Source organism: Rhyacophila brunnea, unplaced genomic scaffold (genome assembly GCF_057557595.1).
Source record: "Rhyacophila brunnea isolate RB1 unplaced genomic scaffold, BYU_Rbru_1.0 scaffold_9, whole genome shotgun sequence".
Lineage (NCBI taxonomy): Eukaryota > Metazoa > Arthropoda > Insecta > Trichoptera > Rhyacophilidae > Rhyacophila > Rhyacophila brunnea.
In genome coordinates, this window is record NW_028233361.1 from 6,854,965 (window position 1) to 6,879,423 (window position 24,459).

At 34.6% G+C, this 24,459-nt stretch overlaps 1 protein-coding gene across 1 annotated transcript; it reads right to left on the reverse strand.

Annotated features, from left to right (window-relative positions):
• Positions 1–1,025: 1,025 nt before the first annotated feature.
• Positions 1,026–24,436, reverse strand: fz2 (frizzled 2). Its single transcript, XM_085959498.1, has 2 exons — positions 24,125–24,436; positions 1,026–5,409 (listed from the first exon to the last, which is right to left on the reverse strand). Exon 2 carries the CDS (start codon positions 5,273–5,275, stop codon positions 3,464–3,466), a length of 1,812 nt encoding a protein of 603 aa, XP_085815624.1. The 5' UTR covers positions 5,276–5,409; positions 24,125–24,436; the 3' UTR covers positions 1,026–3,463.
• Between the last annotated feature and the right edge of the window lie 23 nt (positions 24,437–24,459).

Genomic DNA, 24,459 nt, shown 5'->3' on the forward strand with positions numbered 1-24,459 from the left:
CGGCAAAAAGCAATAAACTGTTTCACAGACTAATTTGTTTGATTTCTTAGTTAATTTGCAGTGTAGTACATTTAAAATATAAAACGAATGGAAATTTATTCAATTCAATATTTATAAAAAAAATATTTATATTTAATGTTCGTCTCAAGTTTGAAAGCGAAAGTTGGATTAAGACGTTTTTGCAACTTAAAAATTTGAATTAACCACCTATGGAAGTGTGCAACCAATGATATACCATTAAAATGTTAGTCAGATGACCCTAACGTGAAACGCCGTCTTTGAAACTAAATGATTGTATTTTGTATGTAATAAAGCCGGGTTTGAGATTACTGTCTAAAAACTCTTTCAATATTAGAATGAACCGTATTTGCAAATAGTAACCTCATATACGGGACGTTATTACAATGTAATACGCAGTTATCGAGCCGTTATTAATTTGACATAAGTACAGTTTTTATCCCATGTAGTTATTTTGAGACAAAACATCTACTGTAATCATAATCTACTGTAAACTAGGAATAACCTAACCTATAGAAATAGGTTATGTGTATAGGTGGTCAGACATCATCGTTTTGACGCTTATTGTCATGATGTACGTGATTCACCCTGGTAACTCATGCGTGGTATTGAATCCATAACAATATATTAACTGTGGCTTAAAATACTTTGGGCTACTAACAAAGTAACAATAATTATCATTTTATTAGTACATAAAAGGATGATAATTTATTAATTTTATTGTATAATAAATTTGTAAAATTATGAAATTTTGTGTAATCTGTAAGGCTGTCTGAATTTTGATTCTGAAGGTAGAAAATGCAGTTAGGATAATCCATTGGTTCAATGGCTAATTTTGTTAAATATTTAAAACACACACCCAGAGATGGCATGGTTTATTGAATTATCTTGTATTCATTACATTTTTATCTATGTAATTAATGATTTTCAAGATGGTTAGTGTATAAAAATGTCATTGATTAATTATATTACTGGATTTCTCATATTTTTTTTTTATTTATGTAAGTAATGTTATTTTATGAACCCATGGTATTTTATTATCTTTTTACATCAATTATATTCATATTCATATGAATATGTTCGTAGTGTTTAAGTACTGCTATTAGATTTATTGAAGTTCTTTTGTTTTACTTTTTGAATACTTACCAAGATGACTTCTCTCCAATGTTGAAGGATCTAAAAGAGACTCCATGTTTATGTAGATTTACATTATCATCTTTGTTTTGCGAAAGCATTAAAAATAAATCTTACAGTAAACATTGGCAAGAATCTGATGAATGTATGTTCAAGTTGATATTTTTTCGAATAGGTATGTTTCTGAGGTGTTTCCAAATTATGTACCCTAATTTTCTTGCTGATATTATTTCAAAGCCTTGTAATGGGAATTACATTACAAAAGGCAAGTTCAATTAATTAATTAAATTAAAATTAAAAAGATGCCATGGGAGTCATAATTAACTTTATGTGAAATTTAAGTCTGTGGTCATTTTATGATATATCCAAATATGTATGTAGGTACATACAGTTGTAGCGAGACTCGTAAACTCTTTCATTTGTGTAAATCCATATTATTGAAATGATGATAGTATTTGATGTTTGGGTATTATAAAATATACCATCGCAGTTTTATCGAGAGGTATTAAGGTTCAAAGTCTTCGAATGAAAGATATGTTTTGCATTTATCATAGATTGACTAAAGATCTCATATGTCCTAGCCAGTGGCTGACAGGTGTTAAATGTTACAAATACAGCAAAAATGTTGCCAGGATGTTTTATCCTTTGATTGATTACAATCAGATACTCAACGAAAAGTATGCATCTTTTTAAGTAGTTGTTCATATTTTTTGACAAAGCTAGCGCTCTTATTTGGTTTTTGGAAACCGTTACTCTGTAATGATATAAAATTTAATGAAAGCGATAGAATCTTTCAATATGTTGTAACGATAATGTGTATTGGTCATTGATCATGAACGTAAATGAATGAAACTGTATATGTTCAGTTTAATTGAATGAATTCATATGGGTGTCATGTAGGGATTTTTTGGAATGGGTTTGGTGTTTGATTGAAAAACAAAAATGTTGGCAGTGAACAAAACACATAAAATGAGTTTATTTTACAGTTCTTATCGATAATCACAATATTATGTATACATTTAATTATTATTGTTATTTTGTACACCCTGCCTACCTATCTGCAATTACTTGCAAATATTTAAGACAAACAATCGAGATTTTATTAGAGTATTAAAATTTTGACTGACATATTTTAATCTACTTTGAATAAAAATGATTTTACACCATATTATATAATATTATATACCGAAACTCTTGTAATGAGAATTTTACACTAGTCATTTAGTCATTACGTTTAAAAAATGATTTTCAACATATACGTAAATAGTTAAGCTGAGATATTTAAGACATATTTTTAATGTACCTTTCTGGGTTTTATTATCCCATGGAAATAAAAAAAAATGATTTCATAATACTAAGCAATAAGTGCATTTTAGATATCATCGTCTGTATTTTTAATACATTATGATTTCGTATAAGTATATAATTTTATATCTATCGAGAAATGTTTAACATTACAAAAAACATTAACCAAACTATGAGATATGGGGTTTTACAGGAGATAAATCGTTTGGTGTTTATAAATATAATTTACAATTATTTGATTTTATGTACAAAGAGCGAGTGAACGCTGGAGCAACGGACCGTTGCCCCTTTCCGCGGCTACCATTAATTAGAAAATAATAAATGACTGATCTTATTATACTTTGTCTTTATTTATACCATTCCTCCTCTGGACCCGGTGTAAAAATAATGAATGCCTGTCTGCTAAGCCCGCTTCTGATCGGATAAGATTTTCCTTCCTACTTCGGGTGAAGAGGACTTCAGCATTTAAAAAATATGTATATGAAATTGTACGGCTAGCGGGGCGATGGTGATGGTGATACGACTGCGGAAGTATTATCGGTAGCAAGCTTCTCGATATTTACAGCTTTCAAAATAATTATTTGAAGAAAAGCGGGCTTCGTCAAAATAAAAGAATCAGTTCTGGCTCGGAGGCCGCGTCGCTCGCCCGGCATTTGATAAATTTAATATGGCAAATGTACAAACGCTCGACGGTCATCGACGTCAATATGCTACAATATAATTATTACTTAGGGCTAAACGTACTTATAAAACAAATTACGTATTTTGGATGCACGAGAATTTAATTAGAACACTCATATAAATTACGGCAATTTCGACACCGACACTAATCTTTATCATACGATCACATATAGTCCCGTTCGCTACTGACATCGGTATACTTAAAAGGCTAACTCTTCCTTCTGGAGAGACCCCGGATCACCCGGCCGCGAAACGCATATACCTAAGTGCAGACTAGAGAGCTTTGATTGGCGTCCGTCCTGGAAAGAGCGGAATCGGCGGGCCGTCACACGTGCGAGCGTGGGGGCGGCGGGCGAGGGGCGATAGGCCCGAGCGGCTTCTGGCCGCGAGGCTTGATGAGCGCGGCCCCGGCCGCTCCGGGGGCCGCTCCCGACGGGCTCCTTCGCCAGAAGCGCCGCCATGATTCGAGCGTCTTTCCGGACCAGATCCATACGCCCGACGTGATGCCCACAGCCAGCGCCATGAAGTATTTGAGCATGAGCAGGGCGTAGAGAGGGCGCGAGGCGGGCGGCGCGGGGGAGCCGGCGGCGGACGGGCAGGAGCAGGCCAGGCGGCGCAGCCACGCACCGTGCATGGCCGCCTCGTACAGGTGGCAACCCAGGACCGACGCCGCCGGCACAGTGTACAGCACGCTGAAGATGCCGATACGGATCATCAGCTTCTCTAGCTTGTCGGCTTTGGAACCGGCGCCTGCGCCGCCCTGCCGCTTGATCACCGAACGGATCCGGAACAGCGACACGAAGCCGGCCAGCAGGAAGCTCGTCCCCGCCGCTAAGTATACCAGCAGGGGCGCGATCACGAAGCGCTTGAGGTTCTCGGGGTTCAGGTTGCCAGCGTAGCAAACGCCGGCGACGGGGTCGCCGTCCACCGCCGAGCTGAGGAGCGCGGCGACGCTCTGCGCCGCCGGTACCAGCCACGCCGCCAGGTGAAAGTAGTGCGAGTAGCCCGCGATCGCCTCGTTGCCCCACTTGAGGCCCGCCGCAAGGAACCACGTAAACGACAGGACCACCCACCACACGGAGGAGGCCATGCCGAAGAAGTACACCAGAAGGAAGACGAGCGTGCAGGCGGCCGGGCCGGACGCGGCGTCCCGCACGGCCGGACCGTCGCACGCGACCTCCTCGTGCCCGAGGAAGATCCGCGTGAGGTAGCCGACGGACACGGCGAAATAGCAGGCTGAGAGGAATACGATAGGCCGCTCGGGGTACTTAAACCTCTGCGTGTCTATGAGGAAGGTGGTCAGGGTCATCAGCGTCGACGCGGCGCAGAGGCCGCTCCACAGCGCCACCCACACGGCGGCGAACTCCCGTTCTTCGGGGCTGAAGAACGCTCCTCTGCACGGGAACGCACAGTCGGCGACTCCCGCGATTCGGGCGCCCGATCGGTTGCCCGCCAGGGGCACCAGCGGGGGCCGGCACTTGCAGCCGCACTCCCCGCCGGCGGCCCTTTCCCCTGGAGGCTCGCGGCAGTTTTTTGAAATTTTTCCTCTGCAAAGCGGTTTCACGGCCGTCGGCTGGTGCGACTGGTGAGGTCGCCTCGTCGGCTTCGCGGCCGGACGCTCGGCGGCGCCGGACTCGGCGCGACCGCTCTCCTCCATGCACAGGTTGTCCTTGTCTCCGTAGACGGGCAGCCGGTCGCAAGACATTCGCTCGGGCCACTGGAAGCCGTACTTTTGCATGAGAGGCGCGCAGCCGGCGCGGGCTCGCTCGCAGACGCTGCGGCACGCGGGCAGGGGCTTGGCGTAGTCCTCTATGCATATGGGGGTGTAGATCGAACACAGGAAGAACTTGAGATCTGGTGAGCACTTGATTTCGACCAGCGGCCAGTACTGGTGCACTTCGAGGCCGGCCTCGTCCTGCGTTTCGTGGTTGAAGTCGTTGGGCAGGGAGGTGAGGTTGTATCCGATGCCTCGACACATCGGGATGGTGATCTCGACGCAGCGGGAGCCGGTCGAGGAGCCCCCGATCGCGCCGGAGCCCAGAGCGTTTCCGTTTCCGGGTCCGCCTCCCCCGCCGTCACTGAATGTTCGGCCCGCGAACCCCGCCATCACTATCATCACTGTTCTCATGAAATTCATTTTGTTCGCGAGGTGGACGCACCGCACTTTAAATCATTCCAGCTGCGGCAGTACCCTCAGTCGGTCAGGTTCCTTTCGGTTTCCAGCTCACTCCCCGGCGCTCGAGATTATTGACGGCGCTTCCCGTTTAACATCTGAAAAGAGAGAGAAAAACAATTAGAATTCCTTGTTACCAATCAATCTTAAAATAAATTGCCTCCTAAAAAGTGAATATAAAGAGAAGTACATGTACCTACATGTAAAAACAAAATATATGTTAGTTCTTCACAGTGCATCATTAAATGAGAATAGCAGCATTATCGTTGGCTGCTATGCTTTTGAAACTGTGGGGCAATTTTTTTTAATCTAGGGTCCTCTTTTACAAACACAAATACAAGCGACGAAATAAATCTCCAGATCAACCTCGCCATCAGGTGCTATTTTCGATTTATTATTTGAAAGACATGGCACTTTCAAAGAAAACCAAAACAACTCTCCTGGCACGCTGGGCAAATATGATAACAGAAAGATATTTTTGAAAGTATAGTTCTGAAAAGAATCTTTGGGGATGTTTTTTATTTGGAGGTCAAGGTATAATGAAGAGCTGTACACGCTTTATGGGGGCGAAAGGATCACGTGGTAAATGAAAATGTGCAAGGTATAGTTATATACATAACCCCTGAGGGCAAGGGAAGACCTGGACGGTCGAAATTGAGATGGCTAGACTGCGCCAAGGGTGATTTAAGAATGCTCAGCCAAAACAACTGGAAAGCATTGACGTTGGATCGACCAGATAAAAAAAGTTTGCAGAAGTCCAAGACCCACCAAGGGTTGTAGTCCCATAAATGATAACGGTCCACGTAATTTGCGGATAAAGGATCTACGTCCTACGATATACGACGCAAGTAGATACGTAATTAAATATGGCCATTGACCATCGGCGAGTTTCCTTAACGTAGATGACACAATTTATTCCACAAAAAATATAAAGGGGGCCTCGAAACAGTTCAAACCTGTCATACGAATAATAAATTGTATTTTTTTAAATCTTAAAACTTCTCAAAAATGTAGTATAAAATATTAAGTACCAAAAGCATAAAAAAATCCTTGCAAATAAGCTAAGCCCGCTACTGCCATAATGGCAATGCTGAATGCAGAACTACTCTAACTCACATTTGATTTTTTATTTAGGATATTTATTACTTATAAATAAATGTACACATCATAATTTAGTATAACTGTTTATTTGTATAAAATTAAATTCTTTATATAAGTATAAGTAATAAATAACTTACGTAGGTTGTTTCAAAAAACACCTCGGTAAAATATTTCAAATGTGATTTAGAAGATTAAGGGGGTAAATGTACCCCCTTCAAATAAAAGATTTCCCAATAAACCCTGCACATAAAAAATCAATTAACATAATATATGCGTATATTTTGTGGTAGGTAAGTAATAATCTAAAAATAGTTGTGTTTTTTATTATTCATTTAAACATGCAGCTGAAAACACGTTTTCTAAAAAAACAGCACATTTGGCAGTGAAAACAGTTTATTTATATTGGGGCTAATGAATTCTGACTTTCTGGCATCCATCATTGAGATACATTTTTGTCAGAATGCATAAAATCATATAATTTTCACGGAAACACGAAATATTATCTAGCAAGAGCTGGTAAATACCTGATATTAAAATGATGTAAATTGCATACCTTGTTAAATTAAGTAGGTACCTTATAAAAATCAACTTTTACGAATTCGTTATTAAAATATTATTGTATTTCGTAAGTAGGTATTTGAATGTTAACTGGAACACGTTAAAGACAAACCTTTAATTATTAAAATTATTCTTAAAAATTTCAATTGATTTATAAAAATATAATGCAATGTTTTATTTTATAATAACATAACACCGTGATGCTAATTAATTCATCAATCCACCACCCTGTAAGGGCAATAGTTGACGATCAATTTTAATGTACGAAGTACTTTGTTGACTTCCCACTTTTTAAAAATATTTTTTAGCACCTCCCCCTGGGACAATTCAATATTTATCTCAACAATTAATTTCTTAGTGTATTTTTTTGATTTAAAAAACTTAGTTTCGAAATAAAACAACCATCATAATAAAACGTTAAGGCTATATATACTTCAGATGGGGCACGGTCTAAAACGATCGTGACTACGCGACGCGGAGATTGTGCAAACGACGGGTGCAGAACAAAACATAATTTGTCATAAAAATTCAACATGCGTCCATTTAATGTTCTGTTTATTGTTCTATTAGTAACAATAATAATATATTCTTTGACATGTTTTCTTTTTCAAGTAAATGGGTAACGTTTTTTAGTCATCTTTACACGATTTAAGAATTAATACCCCCGTCGCCAACACGAAAAAAATTGACGTGCTCACAGCTCGACTTTCGCTCTACGATTGCCAGCGAGTCCAAAATTTCGTCGCACCTATAGTTGAAAATTATTTGCCGTTTCACTGAAGTTTCACTCTTGTTAACTGTGAAATAATTCCACAGATTACTTGCACAGCTGTTATGTATCGAAATATTAAAAATGTCGATTTACATTACCTATATTAGTTTTAGATTGTCAGTTATATTCTGGGTAAAGAAAAAAAATCAATTTTGGAACGTGGAACACTTCTGGCTAAAATGAGATGTCAGCTTGAGTTAGAGTTTTATTGATTTATCATGTCTTCTAAAATACATTATTAGGAAATATTATTCTATAAAATTCAGTTTAATTTCATGTTGACTTTGAATGCAATTTTTTATCAAATGGCACTTTGAATTCATATTATTTATTGAATGACATCACTACTGCCTTAAAAAGAGAAAAAGACATTTCATCCTATTATAAAATTGGGTAGTGATACGAAGAATATCGGGAACCGATGATCTAATAGGGTAATTAAACTAATTTTACTGAATTACAGATTACCTTATAGTAAGCGAAAATAGCTGGGTAGTATCACTATGATTACAATTGATTCATTACAACTTTTAACAAAAAATAAAACTCAGGTCACCAGGTGTAGGATTTTCCCAAACCTTTTAGCAACATATTATTTTCGACAAAGGATTTCGATAATACAAACATACTGTTTCACGGGGATTTACAGAAAGTTTAAGTGATAATTTTACTTATAGAAATTGGTATAGAACCTTTTGTATTTTAGATTCTAAAGTGTTTACACATAAATGTGCGAATCGAGGTTAACGCGTCGCGCTAGAGCACCATATGACAGCGGATTCGAAACCTGATGGGGTGGATAAAAACCAAATATGTTGCAATTATAATATAAAATGGAGCCTTCTTCAGTTTTTTTTTTATCAAAATAGCTGAAACGATTTTCAGCTTGTCATAATATATCAAGTGCATGTGATTTTGACATTAAAAATATTTTCTGAAAATTAGTGGCACATAATATTTCTATAGGCAAAGTTATCGACATGTTTTAAAAATATAAACGTAATATGCATATTATAAATAAATAAAAGAATATCGTCTTACATAATAATATGTTTTAAATAGGCATATTGAATTAAATGTAATTAGTAACCATTTTATTTCAGAAGAACATAAATGTAGGTAAGTACTACATAATATTATTATGCATGTCATTGTTTTTTTTTTTTTTATATATATAAACATCCCCCCCACGATTATATGTGTAGGTACCTAGTATTTTTCAACTTCACGGTTGCTGTGCTATTCAGGAATTAATTGGCTTTAAATTCTAATTATGTCTTCAAAAGAAAAGATACCTATCTATATACGCGTGAACAAATTGGATAAATATATACCTAGGTTGATAAGGAAAAAGTGTCGATTATTATGTACCTACCTAATAAGTCGCTGTATGTATGAGGAAAGTTCAGTTATAAGTAGATTTGATGATAAAATTTCAGATCCCTTTAACGTTTAAAGGGAGTTCGACAAGGGTGCATTGTCTCCCCGGTACTTTTCAATATCTATGTAAACGTAAAGTAGGTATATCACCCTAGATGGCTGGGAATGAAGGTTGATTGACGGCAATAAAATCTCCAATCACAGGGCAGATTGAAAAAACAAGCGCTGAAAAAAATGAGCCTTAGAATAATTAACAAATCCAGGACAAAATTAATGATTGTCGAATTAACAAGCTTGTCCTCACCAGGAGATTAAATCATTTAGAAAGAGCGATTTCATATAATTCGGCCCAAACATCAAATCATTCCGGTAACTGCGAGAAAGAAATTAGTTATGCAAACAGTTGCGTAAGAAAACAAAATAATCTACCTACCAAATTAGGAAAAAACGTATTACATAATATATTGTTTTTGGTAAGTATGTAATAGTCTGATTACCTGACAATAATTTTCACCCTATTTTTTAATAATGAAACAACATGAAATTGTACCTTTATTATTGTAAGGGTACAGATTCGTCTTAAATTTTATGCTAGCACATTTAAAATGTCAGGGCAATAAATCAAGACTAGCTAAAGACGACGCTAAAGTGATTTATAACTTGACTACCCAAATAAAAATGCTTGACGCTGTCTCTGTCTTTCAAAATGAGTTGTAGCAAAAATCATAGCAGAAAACCAGCTGTTATTTTTATTAAATAACACGTCTTTTTACCGTCGTAAATTACTATTGCCCAAAAGGAATGTTTATCTTCACGCAGGTACCCAAATAGTTATAAAAGTACCATCTTATTGACAATTTATGTGGAATAGTATGGGAAATAATAAAATCTGTTACGGATACGTTCAAAGGTCGGCAACTCAGACCAATAAATAGGCTTCTAATTTTTCGGTAAGTATAAATATTCAAAACTAGGAAGTATCTTAATAAAAGTATTTTATTAATCTTTGGGAATAATTTTAAACCAGCAGGAAGTAAAAAATGCTCAATTGTAAGTATTCAAATAATATATGAGAAAGTATTTAAATAAGCACAGGGAATTATTAAAATGTTTAATGTCAAGTATAAATATTTGTGTGTCAGAATAGATAAAAATTTGGGCAGAAATAATTTAATTGGCCGCTTTTTTAAATTTTCTAGGATAGTATCATTCTCTGTCATTCCAACCAGGGTTATAACATAGACTAATATTCGAGTTAGTTGTATCATAGACTAATACCATAATCGTCTATGGTTATGCTGTGCCTTGACAGATGACAGTTGACTTCCTCAGCACTAGAAATCTAGAATAGTATTTTTTCTTTCTATTATAATGAATGTATCTAAAAAAAATGGCTCCACAATTCAATGTGGATCTTCTGAGCAGGTTTCTTAAGAAATTCGTTCTAGCCATCAGCTGTAACTGTTGGTTCTATGCTTTGGGTACAACAGAATTAGTTTGTAATCAATTATTAATGTTTATTAGAAACTGTTTTCAGTAGGTATCTACACTGGGCATTGAAAATACATGCTCCATTATAGAATTATGTTGTATGCCTAGTGTGTATTATCATATATTTTTAACATTTAAAAAAATAAGAAGACAGGTAGGTAGGTACACCAGATGTGTCTATTATAGGTATATTTTTGACATAAAAATTAAGAATAAGGCAGACTTCAGTTCTTTACAAAACAAAATACATGGCAACTTGAAGGGTCGCTTGGCTTGTCATGTCAACGGTGAACGGTGTGACCAGGTTATTGTAAATTTTATAAAAATATATCAATATTTTCCCCACAGCAAAAAATGCCTAGCCATTGTCGATCAATGAACATTCCTTTTATTTTATAAATAAAATTATTTAGTATAATTTATCGATATCCGTAATTTTGATATATGGAATAAGTAATAGGTATGTTTCAATTGTCTCGACATTAAAAGGTTCGTTATCTAAAAGATTTATACTAATCTAAATATTGTTTTATAATCGACATGCAAACCAGAAAGTAGGTAGCTATTTTATTTGAATTGATACTAATATCACATAAACTCATTCGATTGTCGATTTATTAGTTCGATCAATCATATTAGGTATTTTAATCTCATTCAAAATGTATGAAAAATTTGGTTGAATGAATAATATTTCACAATATAACATTTTTAATCAAATGTAACCTTAAAATGAGGTATTATTTTTCATTATTACTTTCTATAAAAATATTTAAGTATATTAGATATAGGTTGAAATAGTCTATTAACTATCACTTAACTTTAAGCTAATTAGTTATTTTGCACGTAATTTCAATTGAAGACAAATTATTCATAATCGTTTCATTAGAATTAATTTATGAAACATGTTATTTCAATTAGATAATAATAGTTTAATAGGTATATTTTTAATTTCCATAATGTTTATAAACCGTCAAATACCACTAAATTATTATAATTTGGGTTTAAAGTTATCGGAATTGAGGTTATCTTCTGTAATCTGTTGATGTGCTCATATAATTATCGCTCTTTTGGGTGCACCTTCGATTACTTCTTAGTTGGTCTACTTTTAATAATCACAATAATGGTTATTTGTACCGAATATTCATGAATTTGGCGTGAGAGCATAGACAAATATCCCTTACGTGCGAGATGGTAACCCTAAATTGCTATGCGTCCCATATAAAATTGTTTACTGGTCAAATTATCATAATAATAATGGATATATGTTTTATCTACTGACACGCGTAATTTAAATAATGATTATTTAGTTTTACAACCGATTTTTTAATATTATTACTTCCTCAAACATTATTTTACCCTCCACACTAAAACTGGCGTCCTTATTCTGACACTTCGAAATAAATACTTACCAATGATTAAAAATTCTGACACTTGGCATTTTAAAACATTTCAAAATTGTCTATTTATACTTCCTTCAAAAATACACGCCCAATAAATATAATAATACGTCCGTAATGTGCAAATCACACACAATGTATTTTAATATAATTATTAATAAATTAAGTTGCACCATCAGTAGGTATAGTCAAGTATAGTGTATTAAATCCAAAAGTATAGTTTTGTGATATCAGCGTTGAAATTGTTTTAGAATTTTTTGTATATCACAGGGATCTGGGTTGTCCTGTCCTACACGCAAAAATATAAAATAAATGGTCTTTGCATAATTTCTCATTGTTTTTGCATTATTTCTTATTGTTTTTGATTTAAGGGCCCACGTGGAGATTTTATGGTATTTTCAGAGCATAATCCTGGACATTCCTTAAGCATTGTAGATAATTCAATTTTATTATATTTATTCTAATATAAAAGCAAAGATACCATTATTTTTTATAATACCTACCTATTATGCCTAGTAATTATTTTCAAAATATGCATTTTACACTATATTATACTAAGACGCGAGACACATTTATCACTAATCAACTTTAATATTAAGTACCAGACTGAATATTTTGAAAATATTTATAAATTAATACAATATTGCATCAAAATATTGATGCATTACCATATTCGTCGTATAGTAGGTATCAAAAGTAGAACTGTCGCAAATACATCAAAATTTAACTAAGTGTGCCAAATTATTCTTCTGACCATAACGTAAGTACGACTACCTAGTAATATAATATTCGAATCAAAATCATATCTGTGTGGTATAAAATTGTGATGAAAAATAGGGCTTGGTATCAGAATTAGAACTGTTCAATACTTTGGAAACAATGTAGAACTGAATTGAATTTCTAGTTTCTAAATGTAGAAACATATTTCATGCTATTATAACACTAAAAAACCCAACAAAACGTTTTTCGTCATTTTCTCGAAATGATGAATAACGCACAGATCTACTTTTGATACTATGCGACTCATATTAGGTATTATAATAGTAAAGCAGTCAATTTCTTAAAATATTTTGAAAAAACTTTAGAGAAGTAACTCAATTACAACGCATTTACAATTTTATTTGAGTTAGGTACTATGTTAAAGCAATAAATAAACCAACAAATAAAACTGAATAAAACTGCACTATAACTTAACTAAAAATGATAATTTTTGACTAATACGCTAACTAAAGTAGTCATGATGCAAAGTATTAAAAATTACCAAAGTAAGCCAACTGGAGTGTATAATTTATAGAAGACTAGTGTTTTACGTACCTATACAAACATTGCCAAAATATGCATTTACAGTGCGACTTTCATAATATCGAGCCTTCTACGTTATCACGGTCATTTCTGGAACTAAAAACCTCTCTCCACATAAATACTTTCGCGCTACTAAATTCCACGCGCCTGTAATTTAATGTGAGTTCGATATCGCGTGGAGTTTATTACGAAGAGCATTATTTCGAACGTAAAAGTATTGTGAGGAGCAGAAACATAAAAGAAAGCTTTTAATTCCTCTCAATATTGCCAGAGATAGAGTATTTGTTATGACACGCAAAGAGCACATGACGTAAAAAAATCAGTGCATGGAGCACTGTGACGTAGAAGACTTGAAGTTGGTCTATATTCTATAGTGATAGTTTTTTTGTGAGCATAATAAGTAGGTACTTAATTATTATTCAAGTAGATACAAATTGAGATTATATTCAAAACTATTTAACGATAATTGGTGCTCAAAATGTAAATCCAACTTTTATCCACATTACAAATTTAAATTCCTAAACTAATCTGGCATTTTTTTATAATTATTGTGAAACATTTGAAATAAATATACGTAAGTACTATTATGATACAAAGAAATGTAAAAAGTGTACCTAATAAGGCAGTTTTAATGAATTGTTCTATATCAGTGGTTTCCAAACTGTATGTTACTACGCCTCCCTTTTCAAAAAATCTAATCTTGGCGCCTCCCCCCATTATTTCATTAAATAATATAGACACTTTTTAAAGACAACAATGTACTACTTAATACAAAAATGAAAAAAGAAATATAAAAATAAACTAGGTTTTACTATCTACTTCTATTATATTCATTTTTAAATTAATTTGTTTTTCATACGACGAATGTGCTTGTTTATTAGCACAATCAATTTCAATAGTAGTCAATCCAAATTCATCATTGTTCATTGATAAATGGATTCTATCATATGCCCCACATCCTGAAGCGGGCCCCCAGGATCTTTCAAGCACATATTTAAAATATTTAATAGTCCCGAAACAAAGCAGTGCCTTTTTTAGATTTTTTTACTATTAATAAAATAATGTGAAAAGTGCATTATCAAACTAACCAAGAACTCAGTAAATAGATTTTTGTTTGCTTCAATATATCTGGCGTAGAAATCATTTAAAAGTGGAGACATGGCGAACTTATTTTTTTTTTTGCAATCTTGATTTCCAAAGCTCCATTTTTTATGAATGCCTTCACTTTGTCTTTTTAAATCAGTGCATGCATTAGTGGTATTTGCATTGATTTATTCACATTTTTTTTAAAAATTTCAACCAAATAGACAAGTTTACCAACAAAATTATCGTTCCTAAACAAGTTTTACTCAAATTTCAACTTTATGATTTGACCCTTTCATTTCATTTTTTCACGAGATAGGCAGCGCGCTTCACAATAGTATCGTAGTAGTAAGTGAGGTATATAATTAGTCCCCATATTTTCAGACAGGTTTCAAACAACCTTTTATATGACTGTTTTTTTTTGTGTAGTTTATAATTAGCTGCCGTTTTATAAAATAGCATTTGCAAACTGCAAACCTGTGGCTAAATTAATTATTTTGTTGAAATTTTCGCGCCTCCCTTTGCAACACAACCGTCCAGTCCAGTTTGGAAATCGCTATTCTAATTATTATATTGTATGTTAAAAACAAGATGTTTTATAAAAATATGACGTAACTACTTATTCCAATGGTAGATTAAAAACCAAGTCTTATAATCTTCACTGCGGGAATAACCGGTAACCATAGAAATTAACATAATGGACATTATGTATCTAAGTACCTACTTGTTATGATTATTATTAAGCATAATGGAGATAAGGCATAGGTAAAAGCTTTTACATAGTATTATGACTATTTATGAGATTGAACAATATGTTTATTTTATGAAACGTACCTAAGGCATAAAGCCCACCAACGCGGCGCTCGGTGCGCTCTCTACGAAGTAGGCCCCCTCCCACCCGCGCATTACCCTTCACCTATGTAATAAGGGGCTCAAGGAGCACAAAATAATTATTATTATCAGCGTCTCTCATAACAAAGCAATAAAAATATTATTAAATTTCTCGGGGCTTGTAATTAATATTCACGATGACATTATTATACCAGCGAAATATCGGACACGCAATAACTAAACAAAGAGTTCACTGTTATTAAATAATGGCTTCTCGCCCGTCTATCGACAACGCTGCCAGGAGCGTGATTTTGCTAGCCGTGTTTAATGAATGGACTACGTTGTATTTTCGTTAATTCGTATCGCTGACTCATGGGTCAGGCGGGCACAATGCGTCGTCAAATCCAGTGTGCGCTGGCGTGTTTGATTACGCGCCACTTGTGAAATTTTGCGCGAGAGCCCCACTTGCTGCGTTAAGTGGGTTTTACGCCTAAGGATTAATTAATATAGTTGTAATATGAGTATTTTTTTTCAACGTTTTTCGTAGCTCGTATTCTTATTTGTCCGGTACAAATCTTGCAATCGATTTTTAACTAACTTCCCGACTAGCTAGACATTTGAAACTTTTAGAATATATCAGAACACGATGCCAATGCATGTTTTTAAATACTTTTAGCCATCTTTAAGTAGAATTTAATTCATTTTCAGTTAATCCTGTTTTGTATGAAAAGTTATTTCGATACCATTATTGGTTGCTACTTAGGCCTAGCAACTAAATTATTAATATATACGTGCGTTACTATGGAAATATATTAAATGACTTTTCATTATTCAGTATTTCTATCAAGTACAAATTTTTTTGATCGTTTAAGCTAGTCAAGTCAAATTTATATGATTCAACAGAAAATTTAAAAACGTTGTAGGTAGGTATATAAAAAGTTCTTTTTATCTTGTAATTATTGCTTATTGAATCAATGTGGTTGATTAAATTTATATTACATACTTAACGCATCTTTGGTAAAATCACTTAACTGTCATAGATACGAGTCACTTCTTTGCTCAATAATATGATGAAGTGACGTTTTAATTAAATTCAGATTTTTCGATAAAAAATATTTAAGTAGGTAGTAAAAATACGCGTAACCAAAATGATGTTTTTTTTTGTATGACGCGAGTACATACTACATATTATAATATTTGTGACTCAACAACCTGTAAAGGGTCCCAGCCGCCTCAAAGTGGTGAAGGGTGGAGGTAGGCTGTTAAGATTCGCCCTAAATAGTGCATATTAAACTTTGTCAGTCATTCGTATTTGGTTTTATGAACTAAGACTACAATTTACAGATGGTGTTGTTTAGTTTTTAAATATCAATTAAACCTATGACTGACAAAGTTTATTGAGACTATGTATGTCGGATCTTAACAGCCTACCTCCACCCTTCGCCACCGCCTCATCAAGAACCTGCTAAACAATAATTATAACGGTGCCTCATTGTCATTTTGATTCTTAAATGTACGGCAGAAAATGACAGCAATGTAAGAATTACCAATTATCGATCGTATTCTTTGGTAATTTTTTATACTACAAAACCTGAGTTAGATCAGCTGATCATTTAAGATAAGGGCCCGCTGAAGAGCCCGCCGTTCAAATATAATTCAGTATAAAAAGGACCTCGGCGTCGTAACTACGTCAATTTAAATCGATCTTTTCGCAAAAATCACTAATCATCGGAGATTTTATTTCAAGAAATATTATTATTATTACTGATAATTTCTGCCGCGGGGCATTATTTTTTTTTTAATGAACACCTGCCAGACGTAAAGCCGATCAGAAAACAGGGCTGTCAAAATAATATTAAGCATTCATATTTTTTAAATGTTAATTTCATCATGGTTTTTAATCAAACCTGTGCAAGTACGTACTGATAACTTGGGTGGATTTTGTAGCAAACATACTATTGATATATATACGGGTATATTATTATTATAACCCAATTCAAATTGAACATAGGTTGATACTCAAATACTATTATAGTATGTTTATGATTTCGAGAAAATAATACGATGGTATAATTAATCCATATCAATTATTTGAAAACATTACATTCGCACTTTGCACAAAATTACAAACACATTCGAAGTTTGCCGCACACGTACAGACCACGTGATATTTGTTTACGCAAAATCGTCGCTTTTCAAAATGGCGAATTTGATTACCAGATTTTACTGCGATGAATCAGTATGTTCCTTTTTGTCTTTTTTTATTCGTAGGTTTGTTTACTATGTACACCGAGAAATTTCCATTTATAAACTCGGAAACGATTTTTACAGAAGAGTTTTGGAATATAATGCAACCAAAACTGGAAAAAAATTCTATCATGGGTGTTAACTTCCTGAATTAGCTAACCCCAGGTCCATGCCACTACGTGAACCACAGTGGATATTAAGCCATTTCCACACTGGCAACAAGTTGCTGGCAACCTCATTAAATTTTACGATACTTACCATAATTGCTTAAGAAATTTTACAATAATTATCGTAAAATCTAACGAGGTTGCCAGCAAATTAACTTGTTGCCAGTGTGGACCCGGCATTAGATGCACAAAACTTAAATAATATATATTATAAATAAAAATTTAAAATTATAAACATATATTATGATTTATGTCTTCGACAGCCCTGATGAAATAAATGTGAAATATGAGTCGGATCAGTCACAGAGCAAATTTATTAACACAAACAACTTTGACACGACCTTTTTATATTAACTAGTAGACCAGATATTATGGACCACATGTTAAAAAATCATATTTTCAATTCTCAAGGCCAATTCTGTAGAACGTCCTCTTAAAGCGAACGTTCAATGGTAAGTTTAAGGGCCCGCTGAAGAGCCCGCCGTTCAAATATAATTCAGTATAAAAAGGACCTCGGCGTTGTAACTACGTCAATTTAAATCGATCTTTTCGCAAAAATCACTAATCATCGGAGATTTTATTTCAAGAAATATTATTATTATTACTGATAATTTCTGCCGCGCGGAGAATTATTATTATTTTATGAACACCTGCGAGATGAAGCCGATCAGAAAACAGGGCTGTCAAAATAATATTAAGCATTCATATTTTTTAAATGTTAATTTCATCATGGTTTTTAATCAAACCTGTGCAAGTACGTACTGATAACTTGGGTGGATTTTGTAGCAAACATACTATTGATATATATACGGGTATATTATTATTATAACCCAATTCAAATTGAACATAGGTTGATACTCAAATACTATTATAGTATGTTTATGATTTCGAGAAAATAATACGATGGTATAATTAATCCATATCAATTATTTGAAAACATTACATTCGCACTTTGCACAAAATTACAAACACATTCGAAGTTTGCCGCACACGTACAGACCACGTGATATTTGTTTACGCAAAATCGTCGCTTTTCAAAATGGCGAATTTGATTACCAGATTTTACTGCGATGAATCAGTATGTTCCTTTATGTCTTTTTTTATTCGTAGGTTTGTTTACTATGTACACCGAGAAATTTCCATTTATAAACTCGGAAACGATTTTTACAGAAGAGTTTTGGAATATAATGCAACCAAAACTGGAAAAAATTCTATCATGGGTGTTGACTTCCTGAATTAGCTAACCCCAGGCCCATGCCACTACGTGAACCACAGTGGATATTAAGCCATTTCCACACTGGCAACAAGTTGCTGGCAACCTCATTAAATTTTACGATACTTACCATAATTGCTTAAGAAATTTTACAATAATTATCGTAAAATCTAACGAGGTTGCCAGCAAATTAACTTGTTGCCAGTGTGGACCCGGCATTAGATGCACAAAACTTAAATAATATATATTATAAATAAAAATTTTAAATTATAAATATATATTATGATTTGTGTCTTCGACAGCCCTGATGAAATAAATGTGAAATATGAGTCGGATCAGTCACAGAGCAAATTTATTAACACAAACAACTTTGACACGACCTTTTTATATTAACTAGTAGACCAGATATTATGGACCACATGTTAAAAAATCATATTTTCAATTCTCAAGGCCATTTCTGTAGAACGTCCTCTTAAATCAGAAAATAAATATTTTTATTGTCCATCGGTATGTTAAATCAGTTCATTCGGTCTAAGACCGGACCTGTATGAATGAATTGGTAAGTATTTTACAGAAAAAGTAAGTTTTGCGTTAACACCAACTAGGACACATAATCAGGCAGTTATCTATATTATGGAGTATTATAAAACCGCCGACGAAAAGAGCCTGTGATATATCAGGATATTTCCCTAAAAATGCACTCAAAGGCCACGTTACCGGGACATTAAAACAAAATTAGTTAATGAACGTATGCCATAAATTCACCAAATCGCAAGTTTTACGTGGCCCCTGAGAGAAAGGTCATAAACAATAGGGCGAATAAGGCATCCACATGCAACGAATTTACGAGCACGCGTATGCGGTTGTTATTCGAATTAAATAATATTATATTATAATACACCAAATACATAGTACCTACTCATCAATGTTTTCTCTACAACTAGTATTCTTTTTATGGAGGCACTGACTTTCAAATTCACCCCGCCTTCTACGTATAACTTCTCGTCGCTTCAACCGTGGACACACTACACTCACTTTGAGTCTAGAGATGGACAGTTGGTCTATTGACAGTTATAAATACGGGTTCTCATATACGAGTCATTGCGACCGGTAGCATCCACGAGTGGTTATCGAGTGGAAATTACGATCGTTAGTGTCCGTTTGTATCGTCCGCGCTATATTGTCTGTAAACATGCTCCATCCGAATATTATAGCAAACGTTGGATTCCTCATTTGGTTGCACCAATTCATGAGTTCCACCGACACACGTTTTGTATGTCGCAGAATTCCACAAGCTAGTCATCCGGGTCACGATCCTCAAGTCACGAGCTCCTGACGAAGACGGTACACTTCGTAGCCCTACGTAATTTGTCTATTTTTCGTTCCTGCAGTGGGGGTCCAGATCGGAAACACTCCTCCCTCCCTTTGTGTGCGCGCCTGGCGAAGAGTGACTTTTGGAAATAGGTAGGCTACGGGGATCATAGGTAGGTATTTGTCAGTCATAATAGGTACTGATTAGGGATACAAAGCAGATAATAAGGGACTTCTGCGTTATGCCCAACACGCACATTTCCGTTTCACGTTGCTCCAGACGTCATTTTTGGATTTCTCTTACACCGGATTGGACCCAATTAAAAAAGCCAACATTCACTTTGGTTTCAATAACTAACTAAATGGTAAAAAGCTAAGGGTGTATTGTTGAAGGTAGATAGATATTATTTGTGTCTTTTCAATTTGAAAAGTTTGCAGAATATTCAAGATGTTGGAATTAGAGTCGTTGTGGATGGTACATTGCATAGGTGTTGTAAAGATTTTGTCCCCAGGTTTCGATAAAAGAAGGCACCCCCGTTTTGGTGGGTTGAAGATAGTGGTGGTTTTGGTTCGGGTAGAGCTCAATTAAATTATTGTTAAGGAAATATGTTTGAGAAAACATTATTCTATAAATACTTAATTATATTATATAGCGGTAGGTGTGTAGTAGCAGTGTATCCTGACTTCCTGACCATGCCATTTTTTGTTGTTTAGTCACTTTGTCATAATAACGTCATGGTCAAAACACTCGTCATAACCATAACATAACGTTGGGGCATATTGTGTGAAAGATAAGATTGAATAGTCATAGGTCATACCTAGGTACCTACCTAGGTATGACCTATGACTATTCAATATTGAAAATATTTAAATATTTAATAATTATTATTGAAATTTGGTTGAATACTTCGTGGCAATAATAATTTTCTGGTAGGTAAATAATCGCTTTGTGGGTTTTTAAAGTTCTCCAATGAATTTTCCCGTAATTATAGGGTTTTGCGGTTACGAAGCTATATAAATATAATGTACATCAAAATGTGTGTAGGTACAGTTCGTTGAGTTCACAGTTCACAATATGGATTAAAAAGATTACTTAGATCTACTTGAGTCAGCAATGATGGACATTGATTTACATTATTTACAAGATAGCACAGCGAAATATTTCAAATTATATTAAGTAATTAAGAATGCCAATAATATATATAACTTAAATATTACCAATCGTGAATGTTGTGATCCCTGATTATGACACAGAATACCTTTGAACAACTCGAGAGAGAGTGGGTAATTGCGATGATATAGCTATACTAATATATTTTCTATCCTACTACCTATCGGTGGCGAAGGGTGGAGGTAGGCTGTTAAGATCCGACATAAATAGTAGTTTACAGTGAACTTTGTCAGTCATACGCGTCATACGTATTAGGTTTTATTGAACCAAGTTTACAATTTATTTACAGATGGTGTTGGTTAGTTTTTAAAATTAAATTACACCCTGCGAAACCAAGCCATACTAGACGATAGTCAAAAATATTCTTATATATATAAAAAATCTAGAATAAAATAAAATAAGAATAATATTTTTTATCTATTATAGTTTGGTTAGGCAGGGTTTAATGAATTTAAAAAAAATGAACCAACAATATGACGTGTAATATGTATTCTTAATCCAATGAAAACAAATAAGTATGAATGAAAAAGTGTGCACTACTTTGTCGAATCGCCCATAACATACCTACAAAAACTATTAGATATGGTTTAATTATTTTTTTAAAACTAACCAACACTATCTGTAAATTATAGTCTTAGTTCAATAAAAATAAATATGAATGACTGACAAAGTTTAATGTGAACTATTTTATTTACGTCGGATTTTAATAGCCTACCTCCACCCTTCGCCACTGCTATAAGAAGTGGAGGTGTGAACACTCACAGAAACGCTCAGAAAATTTGAAGCTTTCGAAAAGTAGATGACGCATGCTCTGTATCAGCTGGAAATATAAAGTTACTTGAGCCACACCATGCGGCATCACGAATCGCGATCAGATATCAACTTCTGCATCTTATTATTCAAGGGAAGATTTCCGGCAAGCGAAACCCTGGCAGAAGGAAAGCATCCAGAAGGAAAGCAAATTTTTGAGCGCAGCTGCACTTCCATCTCTGTTTGAAGAGCAACGACAAGACAGAAGAAAATAGCTAAAAAATGTCTGATAACGGATTTTATATTGTCATTAACGACATCAATGTGTGTCCCAGAAATATGGTCGACAAGTAGGCATTAAAATCACTTGCCAAAAGTTACTTTTTAGTAACTTGTTGGTAAGTATACCTATACTTACTTACCGTAAACTGTATGTACCTACGGAAAAGTAAATTATTATTATGTGGACAACGCAGAATTGAGTGAAGTGAAATCTCTCAAAGAAGTAAGTAGGCTAAGTAAATTCAATAGTAATAATGATTTAACTTTAAGTAGTGACGAGCAGGGCCGAATTTACTCTTAAATGACCGATGGCCTAATAATAAATACACGTTCGAAAAATCATTAAGGATGTTTAAGGAAAGTGGACATGATTGATATTGACAAATTGCGTTTGTGTGTTTAGTAGGTATATGACAATAATTTATTTATCTTTAAGCCCCAGTCCCCCTTCGAATTTAAGCCTTATGATTAATAAAGGTCTCGTTACAAGGTATAATGATGACTTCCAACGCATCTATTTTATCCACAAGGCTGCTATCGAGGGTAGTTTAGCACATTTATGTATTGAGGAAGTTAATGTTACAATAAGTTAGTTGTAATTGTTACAATAAGTGACATGTTTTAACAGCACTTCTCTTGGCTGTGTTAACTTTTAGAGCGACAGACAGACAGTTTTGACAGTTTAGACGACTAACTTATTACATAAATAGACATAACTATGATAAACTACCCTCAATAGCCGCCGATAGCAGTCTTGTGTATATAATAGAAGCGCAGGAACTTCTTAAAATATTATATCTTTCTATGAGAACTTTATTACATCAATTATTATTGAGCTGCCGGTTGTAGAGCTCCATTAACAGTGATAGTTTTAGATTAGTAAGTATATGAATGAGGCGCCGACAGGTTTTGAGCCCACCTCGAGAAAATGTCGAAAAACCATCATTAAATTATTAATTAAAAATACATTTTTCACAATGATTGATTTCCTTATGCGTTCCATATTATTTCAAGTCGCATTGTAAAAAAATAAATGTCTTGGTTTCATGGATAAACGCCGCATAAATAAGTATAATAAGATACTGGTTGTGAAAATTAGTAGTTTCACAGTAACCATATTGAAAATATTATAATAATTTTCTACTTACATCCTACGAACTACATCAATGCATAAGTACTAGTGACAAAATAATAGATATGTACAGTGTACAAGAATTATGCATGGTTTGCGAAATAATCAGGTGCAAATACAAACTGTTTGAAACTTGTTTCCGAACATTTAAAATATACAGCTACAGATGTATTTCTGTTTTCCGACGGGGATGGAAAACATTGTTCATATTATTATTATTACAATAATTACACATATGTTTTGGTCTGGAGTATGGACTATGCTTTATTTACGATAAAATAAATAAATAGGTAAGTACATCCGTACTACAATGTGAACTTTTGTTTTCGGTAGTTTGTTGGATATGTAATATAATATCTATCAAGTTTAATGCCAATAATATAATCTATTGCAATTCAGATAATATAATATTTGTTATCATTTTATACATATTAAAATAAATATTACAAGAGAGAGATAGAATCTAGCCTCTGGTGAAAATGATTATAATGTAGTAGCCACGGCAAGAATTCGAGCATGTCAATCAAACGTCATTTTTATCAGGCGGGAGATAAAAATGTTGTTATCGGTAACGTATTACCACTCCTTGCCGCGGATCGAATCCGAAACTAAAATGCATTTTTACCTCTGACAGTTAGCGGTACGGGTACATGGTACCGACAACTTTGCTCGTTCGACAATTCCATCTCCAGTTTTGGATAAACTACATTGTAACACTAAAACACACGAAAATAGCGATACACTTCTAAGAACAGCACTTTAAACAATAATTCTTTCACAGTTTAACATTTTGACAATGCGTCTGTAGTAGATAGAAAGTTAAAACTTGTTACACATGAAATTTACAATCACAGTTGTGTAAAAATGAATTGTTTACATCGATATTCACTAACAAACACAAAAATGAACCGCTCTCTCTGAACGAGCGCGAAGCACTGATCGTTTTTCCTTTGCACTCTC

Excerpts from the sequence above, each read along its gene's own strand:
- fz2 (XM_085959498.1), bottom strand. The coding sequence starts at position 5,275 with ATGAATTTCATGAGAACAGTGATGATAGTGATGGCGGGGTTCGCGGGC.